The sequence below is a fragment of the Pogoniulus pusillus genome, chromosome 22, assembly GCF_015220805.1.
Source record: "Pogoniulus pusillus isolate bPogPus1 chromosome 22, bPogPus1.pri, whole genome shotgun sequence".
NCBI classification, from domain to species: domain Eukaryota; kingdom Metazoa; phylum Chordata; class Aves; order Piciformes; family Lybiidae; genus Pogoniulus; species Pogoniulus pusillus.
In genome coordinates, this window is record NC_087285.1 from 19,732,287 (window position 1) to 19,745,841 (window position 13,555).

General features: G+C 49.1%; 2 protein-coding genes across 3 annotated transcripts in view; one reads left to right on the top strand and one right to left on the bottom strand.

The window, feature by feature from the left end:
• CANX (calnexin) overlaps positions 1 to 13,555 on the bottom strand; it is a 51,505-nt gene that overhangs the window by 36,224 nt on the left and 1,726 nt on the right. The window contains exon 2 of the mRNA XM_064162108.1: positions 13,176 to 13,301. The gene's annotated coding sequence lies outside the window, so the exon portion shown is untranslated. The remainder of the gene's footprint in view (positions 1 to 13,175; positions 13,302 to 13,555) is intronic.
• On the top strand, positions 94 to 6,228 carry LOC135185030 (leukotriene C4 synthase-like). Of its 2 annotated transcripts, XM_064161323.1 has the most exons (6): positions 94 to 174; positions 3,219 to 3,462; positions 4,251 to 4,350; positions 4,787 to 4,857; positions 5,084 to 5,165; positions 5,535 to 6,228. In XM_064161323.1, the coding sequence occupies exons 2-6, from the start codon at positions 3,405 to 3,407 to the stop codon at positions 5,659 to 5,661; spliced, it is 438 nt and encodes a 145-aa protein (XP_064017393.1). In that variant the 5' UTR covers positions 94 to 174; positions 3,219 to 3,404; the 3' UTR covers positions 5,662 to 6,228. The 2 variants fall into 2 exon arrangements, with proteins under 2 accessions (XP_064017393.1, XP_064017394.1); XM_064161324.1 differs by lacking the exon at positions 94 to 174 and having other exon boundaries at positions 3,210 to 3,462.

The window sequence follows — 13,555 nt, forward strand, 5'->3', positions numbered from 1 at the left end:
AGTGACTGTTCTCCCAAGAGGTTCCATAGTCACGGGTTTGAATGTGCTCAGTAGCTGCAGAAGAATTTGAGGGGAAAGGGAGCACAAGCTTTCCCACACTAAGTTAGAAAAGCCTTCCTCGTTTTCATAATACGACTGGAAGGACCAGGTGCCTCCAAGCCTCACAGCAGGAGGGTAAGTTGCTCAGCTGCAAAGTGTTCCCTCTTCCACTAACAGAAAGCTTTTGGCCTGATGTAGTCTAATGCAACAAATTTCCAGGGGGATGTTACTGCCTATACTGTTGCTGGACTCAGTGCTGTTGGCTTCTCCTTGCTCCACTGCTCATGGGGAGCAATAGATACTGCAAACACTGTGGCTGCTTAAAGTTCCTACAACCCTTCTGCGTTGCTTATTTTTATTCCCAGTATTATTTTGAATCCAAATCAGTGTCAGAGTCCAGTTCACGGCGGGTGCAGCCCTACGGTGGTAGTTAGGAGGCAGAGAGGATCAATGGCTGTGGGAAGAGGTGGCAGAAGCTACCTTGGGCACAGAGAAATACCTCTAGTGATGAGTGAGTGGGAGGTGTGAGGAGTTGAACCATGTTCAGCTGCCTCGTAGCACAGGGCCATATTCACACAGTGTAACTCAGAGAGCAGAGCACACGCTGGGGAGTGGAGAGGGGGACAGCATTTTGTTAGCTCTTGCTCAGCAAATCCACCCTGCTGAGCCTGGGGCCACATAACTTGACTTTGCTTAGAAGGAAATTAGGCTGCATCAGCCTTGGACAGTGAAGGTCTGCAGTATGTTTAATGCTACATCTTTGCAGGCAGATGATGACAGCAGTGACACCTTGGCCCTGTTGCTCCACTCTGGCCACCCCTCCTGCCCCCCCTGCTCCTGTGGAGCCCATAGACATGGTGGCCGCGCAGCCAGCTGGGTTTGCTGAGCCACTTGCAAGCAGATCTCCCTCTGCTTGTGTTCTAGAGAGCTTCCACCTGATCAACAGGGTGATCTGAGTCATTGTGTAGCTGCAGTCAGTGCAACCAGCAGGAAGGTGGCAGAGGCCAGGATGACAAGTGAAGGCATATCTGCCAGCCAGAGCCTGCTGTGACACTCCATGTATAGGAATACTGGTGGCCACTGTGGTCTGCAGGATACTGTCCACTAGTGACAGCCCTACCATAGAAGGGCATGTGGTGCTGGGAGGAGGGTACCTGTGTCTGCTTCTTGCAGACACCAAGTGAGAACAGAAATAAGGTGAGTTCTGTTGGTGACAAGCAGGGACTGTGCCCTTCAGGAGGTAAACACAGACTAAAAAATTATGGAGGAGGGAGGAGAGACATCTATGCTTGGTTGTTCATTCATGTTTCCATCAGCCTTCTTATGTTTAGACTGCACTAGACACTACTAGAGGTATTTTGCATCTAACGATGATCTGTGGAGCAGGAGTGCTCTGTGGCAGCCTTTACAGCTCCTCCTGGCCCAGGGCTCCTTACACACATTTGACACTTTTGATGCAGGTCTCACTGCTCTGTTATCTGACAGAGATGTAACCTGGGATCCTCTTTTGTTCAGTTCTTTTGCTTTGTATTTTCTTTGTCTAGCAGGCTGTAAACAGACAGGAGCAGAGGGAAATCAAATGTCATTCAGCACCGCGAGACCTCTGCCCTTTCTGAGCTGACACAGGGAGATCCTTCATTTCTTTGACAGCTAAATGGCAGAAGAGGAAACACAACGTTCCCTGTATTTCTAAACAGTCACTGGAATGAAAAAGGAACAGTTCTGAGGGGAAAGAATTCATCTTAGAGCTGGTGCTTGAAAAATGGTGTCTGTGTTTGGCATTTGGAGAAATGCTAAGCTGGGACACTGTCACAGCTTCTTTGGATGCCTTTAGCCCTCACAGAGAGGCAGAAAACCAGAACCAGCTTATTGCTTCTTAGAAAGTCTGTCAAGGACATTAGGTGTGCAATGAAATTTAGCTAAACTGCTTTAATCTGATCTTATTTTCTATAATAGTGATGTTTAGCAATCATTTTATATTAACCTGCTTTCCTTTGTCCCTGGTCTGAAGGGAAAATTCTTCTAGTAGAGAGGAAGGAAACAAAGCAGGCAGCCTCATTAGCTTCCAGCCGTGCCCAGCTCTTGTTCTTGGACAGGAATTAGCTGAGCAGGCCTCTCCTGACATGTGAAAACATTCCTGATGGATTGTGCAGGTTTTTATCCACAGAGAACTCTCTCTGATGTTTACAATGAGAGTTAGTTTGGTCGAGGATTGACCAGAAGCCTTAAATACACAGCTCCCAGTCTTTCCAGTAGAGAGGCTGGCTATGAAATCCATTTATTATCCAAGTCATTCTGCAGGACTCATCCTCAAATGAAACCATAGAATTAACTAGGTTGGAAGAGACCTTCAAGATCACCCAGTCCAACCTATCATTCAGCCCTATCCATTCAGCCAGACTATGGCACTAAGTGCCCCATCCAGGCTTTTATTGAACACCTCCAGGGACAGCAACTCCACCACCTCCCTGGGCAGCCCATTCCAATGCCAATCACTCTCTCTGGGAAGAACTTCCTCCTAACATCCATCCTGAACCTCCCCTGGCACAACTTGAGACTGTGTCCCTTTGTTCTGTTGCTGGTTGCCTGGCAGAAGAGACCAACCCCACCTGGCTACAACCTCCCTTCAGGTAGTTGTAGACAGCAATGAGGTCATCCCTGAGCCTCCTCTTTTGCAGGCTAATATTGCCATGCAAGACAGATCTGTACCTTTTATACCTTATCACATCCTATCTTACAGCTGCAGTGGGTAATTCACTCACAGAGGCTTTATTTGATGCAGTCCCAGTGCCACTGCTGAAAGTTGTGCTCCCTGCCCAGCCCATGCTTCCCAGGCTCTGTGCACGCAGAGCTGCAGAACAAGAAATGCTGCTTGTGCTGATGCTGAAGTGGTGCGGAGCAGCTCCAAGGAGGCTGTGGGTTCTCATCCAACATCAACAAGAGGGATATGCTTCAGCCTTCCTTAGGAGTGAGTTTTTAAACCAGATGCCTCCAACGGGGGCATTGCTGGGCTACTGAGATTTATTCAGCTTCTAGTTCCACTCTCTTAACTCTCACATTAGCTCTCTGCTAACATGTACGAGGTGTTTCCCAGTTCCTTGTAACTCATTCCTGGAAAAGGAAGGGTGGGAACAGAAATATTCCATCATCTCTCTCTCCCCTGACTCCTATTTCCGCAGTGCACATGGTAATGGGCAAGCAAGACTCCTCCTGGTTGTAAGCATGACATAGAAGTCTTCCCTGTTCAAGTAGAGCAACCTGTGCTGCCAGCTACCACTGCTGACTGCTGTGTCAGCAAGGACTACACCTGGCCAGGGGAGCTTCTGATCAGGAAATCAGCTTTTCTGGATTCTGGAAGAGGCAGTATGTTGGATCAGATTCATCTGCTGTCTGCTGTGACAGTCCTGGGAGTCCTGGAGCAAGGTAGGGATCATGGGACACATATGCCCCAAATACTTGCTGGGTTAGTCTCAAGTACCTTCACTGATTTCATTTCACCTCTGTATTTCATTTGTGCAGTTGGACTTCTCTGCTTTTCAGACAGTGGACTGATACCTTGTCAGTGTTCTGAAAAGTATTCAACAAACTTAATTTCCCATGCAGTTTAGAAATGTCTTGGTTGATCTTCTCTGCAAACATGTAGAATTTCTTTCTTTGGGAAATGGGTTTACAGCAGTCCCTGAAGTTAGGCATTGGCATACAAAGAGCACTGTGGTGTGGCAAGGTGGAAGAAGAGGCTGTGGAGGGTCACATGGAACATCTCCCAGCTGTGGTTCCACATTGCATGACAATTTAATTCAATGTCTGGCTGGCTTATCCATGGCATCAGTTCCCTCCTTACTCAGCTATCAGGATTTAGAGAGGGAAAAAATTAAAGACTGGAAAAAAATTAAAATGGGCAGAAACAAAATGCAGTTGAACTGTGCAGAAGCTTCTACAGATAATAGATGGTCTGTTAATTATGCAAGAGAGAAAGCAGGTATCTGCTGGTAGTACATGACTGCATATTCCTCACTTCACTGTTGCACTGAGTCATTCCATTTCCTTGTCTCAAACTTGACCTGTGATTTTCATCCAGCTTTCTCTGTTATAGGGGGGTATAAGTTTAGGAGGAGAAAGCAGCTCTTTTGCCCCTATCTCTGGCAGTCTCCTGACCCCACTGTACCCAGCCAGAGCATTGACTACTGTTACTTTTTTCTCTCTTGCTGCAGCCTATTTCTTCCTGCAGGTGATCTATGCTAGGAGAGCATTTGGCATTTCTCCTCCAAAGATCTCAGGCCCACCTGAATTTGAGAGGATCTTTCGAGCACAGTAAGAAACTCCTCTTAAAAGAAGCTTTCCAGATCTCACATCTAACAGCACTGACCCTCCCCTGCTTTGCCATGTATTTCTCAGGTAATTCAGGAGTGACCTTCCTCAGGGTTAAGTTAATGGGTTTAAGAGTGAGCATCAGACTGTGTTTGCTCACAAGTCCTAAACGCACTAACCAGTACTGGTAGAAACCTGTCACAGATTAACCCCAGCCAGCAGTGACTTCTTGTGCCTTGCAAACCCCATTCCTTCCACTGTGATTCTTGTGCATAAAAGTGGGATGGGAACTGCAGGGAACGTTGAAAGCCTGTAGGCTCTTTATGGTGATATCAGCTCTAACAAACAAAGGCCTTAAACCTCTGGGAACTGCTTGGGGAAGTGGAGAAGAAGGATATTCCTCCTTTCTCTTGTTTATGACCTTTCTCTTTGCTGCCAGGGTGAACTCCTCTGAGTATTTTCCCATTTTCCTGGCACTTCTGTGGCAGGCTGGACTCTTCTTCCACCAAGGTGAGAATAGCCCATTACCTGGTTTGTCATTGAATCTGTTCCTCTGAGTGCCAGCTCAGTCCTCTTGTCCTTCTGAGCAATAAATGAGTCAGTAATTCTGTCTCTGATGGGAGGGTAGACCCAGGAGGACAGAGCCTTGATCCTTTCACCTTGAGCTATCTGCTTGGCTCAAGGTAGCTCTAAAAGAGTCTCTGGAGATGGTCACTGTGCTGTCTCTCAACCACAGGTCTGGCTGCAGCCTTGGGTCTGCTCTATCTCTCCAGCCGTTACTGCTACTTTAAGGGATACAGGACATCGTCCTCAGAAAGGTAAACAGCTCTGCCAGCCTGGAGCAGCCTGGGGGCTTCCATCCGGGAACAGAAGGTGCTTTGGGGAAGCTTTCCACATCCGCTGGCTCCTCCGGGGTCCCTGCATGACTCAGCCTTGCCAAGCTCTCTCCAGAGCATGGGGTACAGGGCCGGGGGCTGGGGCCAGAGACGCAGATAAAAGGCAACGGTGGAGCTGCCCCGAGTGCTTGCCCCTGCTCCCTCCGGGCCGAAACTGGGCACAGGTCCCCATGCAGGGGACAGGAAACAGCCAGGGGCTGTCTGTCCACCTCACTTCCCCAGGAAGGGAGGGACCATTCCTGGACAGGAGCAACGAGGCTCATTCTCAGCAGGCTCCCTCTCTCCCACCAGGTTGGCCCCGATGTACTTCAGCGCTGGAGTTCTCTGGGTTCTCCTGGCAGCGGCAGCCTTGGGCGTCTTGCATTTCTCCCTCTGCCACTACGTGGGACTGGACGTGCTCCGGCTTCTCACAGTGTGACCTCCTCCTCTGTCCCTCAGCAGTGTCCTCGCCTTCCAGTCCTGCTCCCTCCCACCCACAGGGAGGGACAGGCTGTAGCTAATGCAGCACAAGTGACAAATCCACCCTCACGTGAGTTTTTAACACCTCCCTTCCCACTGCCCTGCAGCAGCACAAACTGCTGACCTCTTCAGGAGGTCATTTTCCCCATGGCATTCTGTGCCATATCTGGCAGCTCCATCATGCCTGATGTGGAAACAAGGGAAATTTTAGGAAAACCAAATACGTGAAGGCAAACTCATCTCAGCCTGAGCTTCCTGCTGAGCTGCTGCAGGGACCTGCCATGTGTTCCCCTCCTCCAGCAGCTCTGCCTTCAGCCTGGGCACCAAACCAGGGTTCAGCTCAGTTTTTCAAGGCCCACATCTAAGAAAGGCATTTGTTTGAAAACAGATGTGGGCTGTGGCATAACAAAGCAGGCAAGGGATAAACACAAGCCAACCCCATGTGATGTGAAAGTCTCTTGGTGCCTTTGTAATGGTTGTTAGCCACCTCTTGGAAGTGATCGCATAAATCAGACCGCACAAATCAGAGCCACTCCTGCATGTATGACTTTGGATACTGCTGAGCAACAACGCACACAAATAAAGGGGCAGAGAGCCTGCTGTGCTGGGTGTCTCCCTGTGGGTCTGCAGCTGGCACAGAACAAAATCCTGGGTGTCTGAGTGCAAGGCAGCTGCCTCAGTTTCTCTGATGTGCAGTGCAATGCAGTCTCCAGCCCTACATCCCACAGGAGGAGAGCTGTGAGTAGGGTGGTATAAGGAGGTCTAGGCTGGATGTTAGGAGGAAGTTCTTTACAGAGAGAGTGATTGACATTGGAATGGGCTGCCCAGGGAGGTGGTGGAGTTGCCATCCATGGAGGTGTTCAGGAAAAGCCTGGATGAGGCACTTAGTGCCATGATCTAGTTGATTGGCTAGGGCTGGGTGCTAGGTTGGACTGGCTGAGCTTGGAGGTCTCTTCCAACCTGGCTGATTCTATGATTCTGTGATAAGCTGATTCTCAGAGGTGACAAACTCCTGGACTGGGGACTGAGCTGCTCAGCACCAAGGAGGGGTCCCCAGTGGGTATTTTGCCCAGTGCTTGGGTCTGCCTCCAGGCATGGCTCTGCTGTGGCAAGAAGGGCTGGGTTTTGATGGCAGCCCAGTGTTCACAGTGCTGATGCTTTTGGCCATCATTCTGCTTCCTTTAGAGACAGAGCTCAGGAAACACCAGCAGTTCTCTGTGCCATCACCACACAGAGATTTCACACAAAACCCAGAGAACAAAAATAACTGCATTACCATGCTGCCCATCTAACTGCTGTCCCCAAACTGGGCACATGACCAGGGAAATCTCCTTGTTTCTTTTTTTTTTCCTCTCTGTTTTGAAAGGCTCTGCTGTCTTCTGTAGAATTATTTAGCCTCTTATCTCTTCCCAAAGCTTGGTCTTGTGAAATGTATCCCTTTGGTTTAATTTATAACCTTTCATCATAACCACATTTTAAAGCCTGCTGTCCTCCTCTCCCTTCCCCAGCAGTAGGCATATCTAGACTATGGAAACAAAAGGCAGGGGGGACTTGGAATAAGTGATTAATTTTTAGTATTGTTTTATTTCCTTCCTTACATTTTAAATCAGCTTATTCAGCAAAGCCCCCAGCCTGTGTCCCTACTGGGCCCTCCTGCCTTGGAGTTATGCTGCCATGTTGAAGTTGGCAAACACTGCAGGGAAAGGCTTAAATTCAAACAAAAATAAGGGTACACCAAAGTTTTTGGTGCATTGAGTCCTCATCCTCACAGGAACTCCCCAGGTGCCACAGCAGATAAACAACAAAATAACTTCTTTTCTAGCAGCTGTGGCAAAACACTTTGCTAAAGGCTGAGCATTGTTTAATCCAGTCTGTGCCTTAGCAAGGTCAGGGAAGAACAGATAGGCCAGCTGCTCCCTGTGAGATTTTACTTTAACCTTCACATTAACATGTCCCACCACCTCCTGAAGTGAATTCTCAGTCCTCATGTTTTTGCCAGCATAACCAATCAGCTCCCAGAGGGTTAACACAGAAGGACCAGACCCAGCTGCTGATGCAGGTCCCGGCTCTGTGTCAAATCCTTGCTGTCTTGGGTTAGTCCAAGGGAATGCTCACCATGTGTAGACACAACCTCCATCTGCTACACTGCAACCAGTTTTTTACCCCCACTGTACTGCCCTGGAGTTGCTACCCACCACAGCCCTTGTTTGTCTCAGCTCTGTGTGTGACAGGGCTGCAGAATGACTCAGAGGGGAGAAGTTAATGATTCAGCAGTGAGGCTGTGGCAGGCTAGCTTCTCTCCCTGGATGCAGAGAACCATTAAAACTCCTGTTGCAGTACAGCCAGGCTCTGGCCTCAGCTGCCTGCCGTTGCTAGTTCTGCCACAGAAAAACCACCTTGCACATCAGCCCCTTCAAACAACTGTCGGGGGACATTTCAGGTGCCTCTGCAGAAGAAAAGTTCCCCTTCCCACCCAGGGATGCTGTCATTACTGTAATACTTCATAACTGGAGCTCTTGGCAACCTGATCTAATTGAAAATGTCCCTGTTTACAGCAGGGAGGTTGAACTAAGTGAACCAAGAAGGTCTCTTCCAACCCAAACCATTCTGTGATTCTACGGATCGAAGAAAATCACTTTGCACTGGACCATGGTTCAGCAATGCAGCTGACGGTTTCAGGATGCTGTTGGCACACGTCACGCACTGGTGCCCTATGAAACCTCTGTCTGCCTGCCAATTGCTGCAGAGATCCTGGGGAGGCAGTTTTGGACTAGCAGCGTGCATGATGGGTGGGACAGGGTCTGCCGGTGCCACCCCACGGTTCCCTAAGCTCCAGTCTGGCGGCAGCTGACTGTTACTGCTGCGCCGCCGGCTGCGGAACAGCAGCTTTTGCGGATGGGAGAGGCTGAGGTCCTTCCCCAGCCCCCGCAAAGCCGGCAGCGAGCGCTGCCCGCCCCACGCCGCCTCCCTTCGCTTCCCGCGGTTTCCACCGCTCGGGAGAGGGCGCCGGTGCGACGCGGCTGCGGCTGGCGGGGACCGGAGGGGGAGCGGTAGCAGGGCCGGGGGGATCGGCAGTTGTCTGAGGAGGGCTGGCAGCACGGAGCTGTGCCAGAATCCCTCACTGCACCCAAAGTGCCCCGGGCACCCCGGCAGCGGTTGCACAGGCTGCCTGCAGGCAGTGTCGTGCTTTGTGCCACTCGTGCACGAGTCCTCCTGCTCCAGGCTTCGTTTGTGCCGGGTCAAGCTCTGGTGTTATTGGGGTGGGGGAGCCCTGAAGCCCCGAAGTAATTTCCTGGAGGCGGCTTACAACAGATACAAGAGCCTCCTTCAAGTGCTTCAGGGATTCCCGAGCTGCTTCCTGCACCCTCCCCTTCAGCCGCCCGTTCAATGTCAGCAACGGGAGGGAAAAACGGCTTGGTGTGAGAGATTTAGAAGCAAATCCACTGCGATGCTATCGTAGTTGCCCAGGCATGGCAGCTAACTGGACAGGAGGCTAGTGGAGAGCAAAAGAAAGCTGCAGAGTCAGCGAGAACTTTTTTATCACAAACCCGTGGAGGCTGAACTTGTAAACAAGCCTCTGTCCTCTGGTAGGGCTTGGCCCCACGTCAGCAAACGAGTGAGAAGGAAAGTGCACAGCTCTGCCCCACTGGTGCAGCAGCTGCCATCCGCTGTAGGGATCACTGCTGCAGGCACTCCCATTCCGGTGTCGGCAGGAACCCAGCCAGGTGCCCGTAGGGCTTTTGTACCACGTCACAGAACGCTGTAGCTTTTTTTAAATCTTGAAGACTTGAAGGGCACCCATATGTACTTTTCCTCCCTGTCACGTAGGTTACCTGCAGAGACAGTTCTGGTGCACTGACACCTGGTTCTCAGCACCAAAACACTGTGCTGGACTAGGGAAAGAGTGCATGCAGGCACTGGAACCCAAGGAAATGCACCCCACTCTCTCCAGAGCACGGCTTGGTGGGCCAGAAGGAGCACACCCTTCAATTTCGGTGGGAAGCAGCACTGCTAACTTTCTTTAGGGGTGTGTTTGGAAGGGGAAGGGCCTCCGAGCTTGAAAGCCAGAAGGCTGCAGCTGGTAGTCCGGGCTGTGTGATACTGGCGTGTCACGCAGGTTTCCATAGCACCAGCATCCATAACACAGGGCCAAGGGGAGGGGATAAGTAGGTCAGACTGGGCTAACAATACCGAGTCGTGTCTGTCTCAGTCTAATTTGGGGAAGGGTAGAGAAGGAAAAACACCAACAACAAAAAAAAAAGGAAACCAGAAAGTATTCATAGCTTTAGCAATGCATTTCTTTCCCTCAAAAAATAAAGCGCTTTTAAAGCCACCTTTGTGCTGTACTGAGAAACTAGCACCCACCTCCTGCCCATCTGACCAGAGACTACAAGGGAATTCAAATGCTAATTTAGAGCCAGACTGCTCAATGGCTCTTTATTTCTGCAGCAGCTCCAGGATCAGAGCTCTGGGGAAGCAGTCGGCTGGAGCTGTGAGGAGATTAGTCTGCAAACGCTTTCCTTCCCCCTCTCTGTTCCTCATCCTGATTCTGTTACTCCTTGTCTTCGTTTTACTTGTTTACATTCAAGTGACTTCAAGGGCAAGGAAAAAGAAAGGCACACTGGAGTTGTGTAACTGAAATAACCACGATAGTGACCCATTTTATGTGCTTAGTCTGCAGAGGCCTCGCTGTCAAGGTAACTGTTTTGGGGGTTGCCTGTGCACATCACTGTCATTTTGGATGATGTATCTGTCACTGACAGAACTGAGGACATCATGTGCAGTAAGATACAGAACTCTCTTGATCTGAGTAAACGCACAGACACACAAATCTGCTGGGAGTGCAACACAGCAAGATCAGAGGAAGGAGAGGTGCTCTGCTTAGGGTGAATTGGAGGGTGTAGGTGCAAGAACACAACCCTCAAAGCAGAGATGGAGGTGGACTGTGGATGACCCATGACATTCCTGCAGTCTGGGAGTAGTGTGTTTGGTTTGAACATGAAAGCATCGCAAGAGAGATGCAGCTGGGGGATGTTTCAGATAGGCCTGTGAGAGCAGGGCCCTTGCCTGCAGGCAAATACTCTCTTTACGGTAAAAAAACATACCTGGGTTAGATAGTGCCAGTGAAACCTAAGCAAACCCAAAGCTACCTGCTAGTGCAGGTTGAGACAAGAAGTCCAGGAAAATCCACGCTCTGGGGTTATGAGGTTCATTTTCATCAGTTTTATATCTCCAAGCACATACCACTTGTAAGACAGCACAAGAATTAATCTTTCCCCCATTGAGGGCAGAGCCACAGTATGTCCAAGGCTTAATGTGCCCTTTAGTGAATGCCCCGCCCTTCAAAAGGAAAACTTACACGTTTGCTGCGGTTGCTTAGGAAAGTCAGTGCCCGGCTCCAGCCCCTGACTCTGTGTTTAGGGATTTCCAGGGTCTAAGAGCTAAATGTGAATTTTTGGTGGGAAGGGCAAAAATAGTCAGCATTCAGGAGAACCTGTAGAGCGCTTCTGAAGTGAGAACATAAAAGAGGATCTGTGTTGTGTTGCTTAACATTGAACTGCTTGACAAGAGAAAGCTGGGTGACCCCAAAGAGCTAAAGCAACATTACCTGCAAGGGTGTGGAAGTCAGGGATCTTCATGTCAGCAAGGACAAAAACGGTGAGCAAGCCGCAGTTGGTGAGTGCTTAAAATAGGCTCCATTTCATCAACATGGGTGGCTAGAGTAACAAGAGCTCCGGCACCGTCTTATCTGCCTTGATACAGATACTGCAGCACACTCTTTGAAGAATGGACCCCACAGTAAAGTATTTACAGCTTTACAGCTCATTCTCCTTCTGGAAGGGTGTAAGGAAATGCAGACAAGGCTTGTGGCAAAGGATGCCAATGGACACTTGCCCACCAATCTCCTGGCAGGTACATGGCTGAACTGCCAAAGAGCTGTAAATGTTCTGCCTGAGTGGAGAAACCTCTGAGAGCAGCGTGATGAGCTCAGTGCAACACAGCACGGCCAGATGGCTTCTGGATCAGAGCTGACTCATGCCCACCTAGCTCAGAGTCAGGCAAAACATGCAGATACCTAAAATATGCTGGTAGGAAACACCTCGGGTACTGCTGTAATTGCATTCACAGCAAGGGAGCTAGTTGTGTCGGTAAAAAGAAAAGGTGTTCTGCCAACAACCATTATTACAATGCTGCAGAACTGAAATGGTAACAGGCCTGAGTTACACTAATGAGCCTCAGAGAGGTGAACTCCCAACTGAGCCCCGAGGGGATGCGATCATTGAAGAAACAGAACAGAGGCGATTCTTCTATTTTGTTTTGACAAAGGACAATGAGCATAAGCTGCGGGTAAGATGGTGCTATAAAGGGGTGGGTGATCCATTCAAATTGGACAGCAGCGGCCTCCGGGGAAGGACCTGGGTTCTGATTTTCACTAAAGTGGTGCTTGTCAGCCTCTCCAGTTGGCTTCCAGGTGGGCTTGGCTTCTTAGTGAACTACACTTTAGGAGAGCTGGAAACATGAGCTCTGCCCAGTTGCTGCTGCAGATCAGCATGTCCAGAGTAATGAACAAAGATTTTAAAATAGTAAAAAGGAAGAAAATATAGATGAAGAGTAACCTAAAAGCCTCTTAAATTACCCAAAGCAAAAATGAGAGGGAGAGAGAATGCATTAGCAAAGCTGTGAATTGGAAGCATTAGCAGATGATGAATGTGGCCAGGTTATCTAATGTGGTAGAACACAGATCATGCATATTTAATAGCATCTTTTAGCTCGTGTTTGTCACAGCAGCCAGCTAAAGGCTGTTTCTGAAGTCATGAGTAGAGACAGAAAGGTTATTATTGAATTCCAGGGCTTTGGACTCGATGTCACACACACAGAGACTCCTCATTGGTTAGAGTAAGATTTCCATACATTTTCCCTGTTTTCAAGCCCTCTGCTAGCAGTATTTGATGAGACTTAATCAGGTTTGTAAATTAACTGTAAGATGCTGAATTATAGATGCTTATATGCAAACACAAGGAGCATGTAGGTGAGACATAATTGATGAAGGTATGATGGAGGTAGAACATCTACCTAGGAAAGAAAGGGAAGGCACATACAGCCTGGTGCTCACGCTGTCCTGGTGCAGGTCTTTGTTTCCAGCACCACTCACCACGAACTCTGAGCCAACCAGGGATGCTGCACAGATGTGTTATTATCTGGCAGATCATTTCCCTAGTAGGTTTATACCCAGGAGGCCACATCTTTGCCCATTTTCTCCCAGATGGATTACAAAATACAGCAGGATGACCGTGACTTGGATTACAGCCCTCCCCAGACTGATGTGAACAAGGTGAAATTTACCGTCTGGGCATGCAAGTAGGAAAAAGAAAGCAGCTGTCCCCTGCAGTCTGGGAGGTGGATGTGCCTTTCCCCTTTGCAGGAACAGACCAGTGAAATCCCCAAGTAGAACAAAGCTGTAAAAAACTGTACCTGAAGCTGCAGCCTGAGTTCTTGACAGACACAATGCAGTTCAGTGGCGTCTGCTGGAAAGGAAGGTACAGGTATCAGGCTGGCACCGTAGACCAAAAAAAGCCAAGTAATGATGATGCCTTAGTCCTAGAAGAAATCACAGAAGCAAGACCTGAAAGTTACACGTATTTTATATATATATATATATATATATATCCATTCCCTTGCTCAAGAGACATAAAAAATCCTGTATAGGTGCCTCCAGCAAGTTTTTTATCCCCCTCTCTTTCTTTGCAAGAGCTCACATAGCATGAGACTACCCAAAGTTGCAAAAGCAGTTAGCTGAGATGGCCTCTCAGGTAAAGGGTTGCTGCTGTTAAGTAAGAACTCCAGTTGAATTG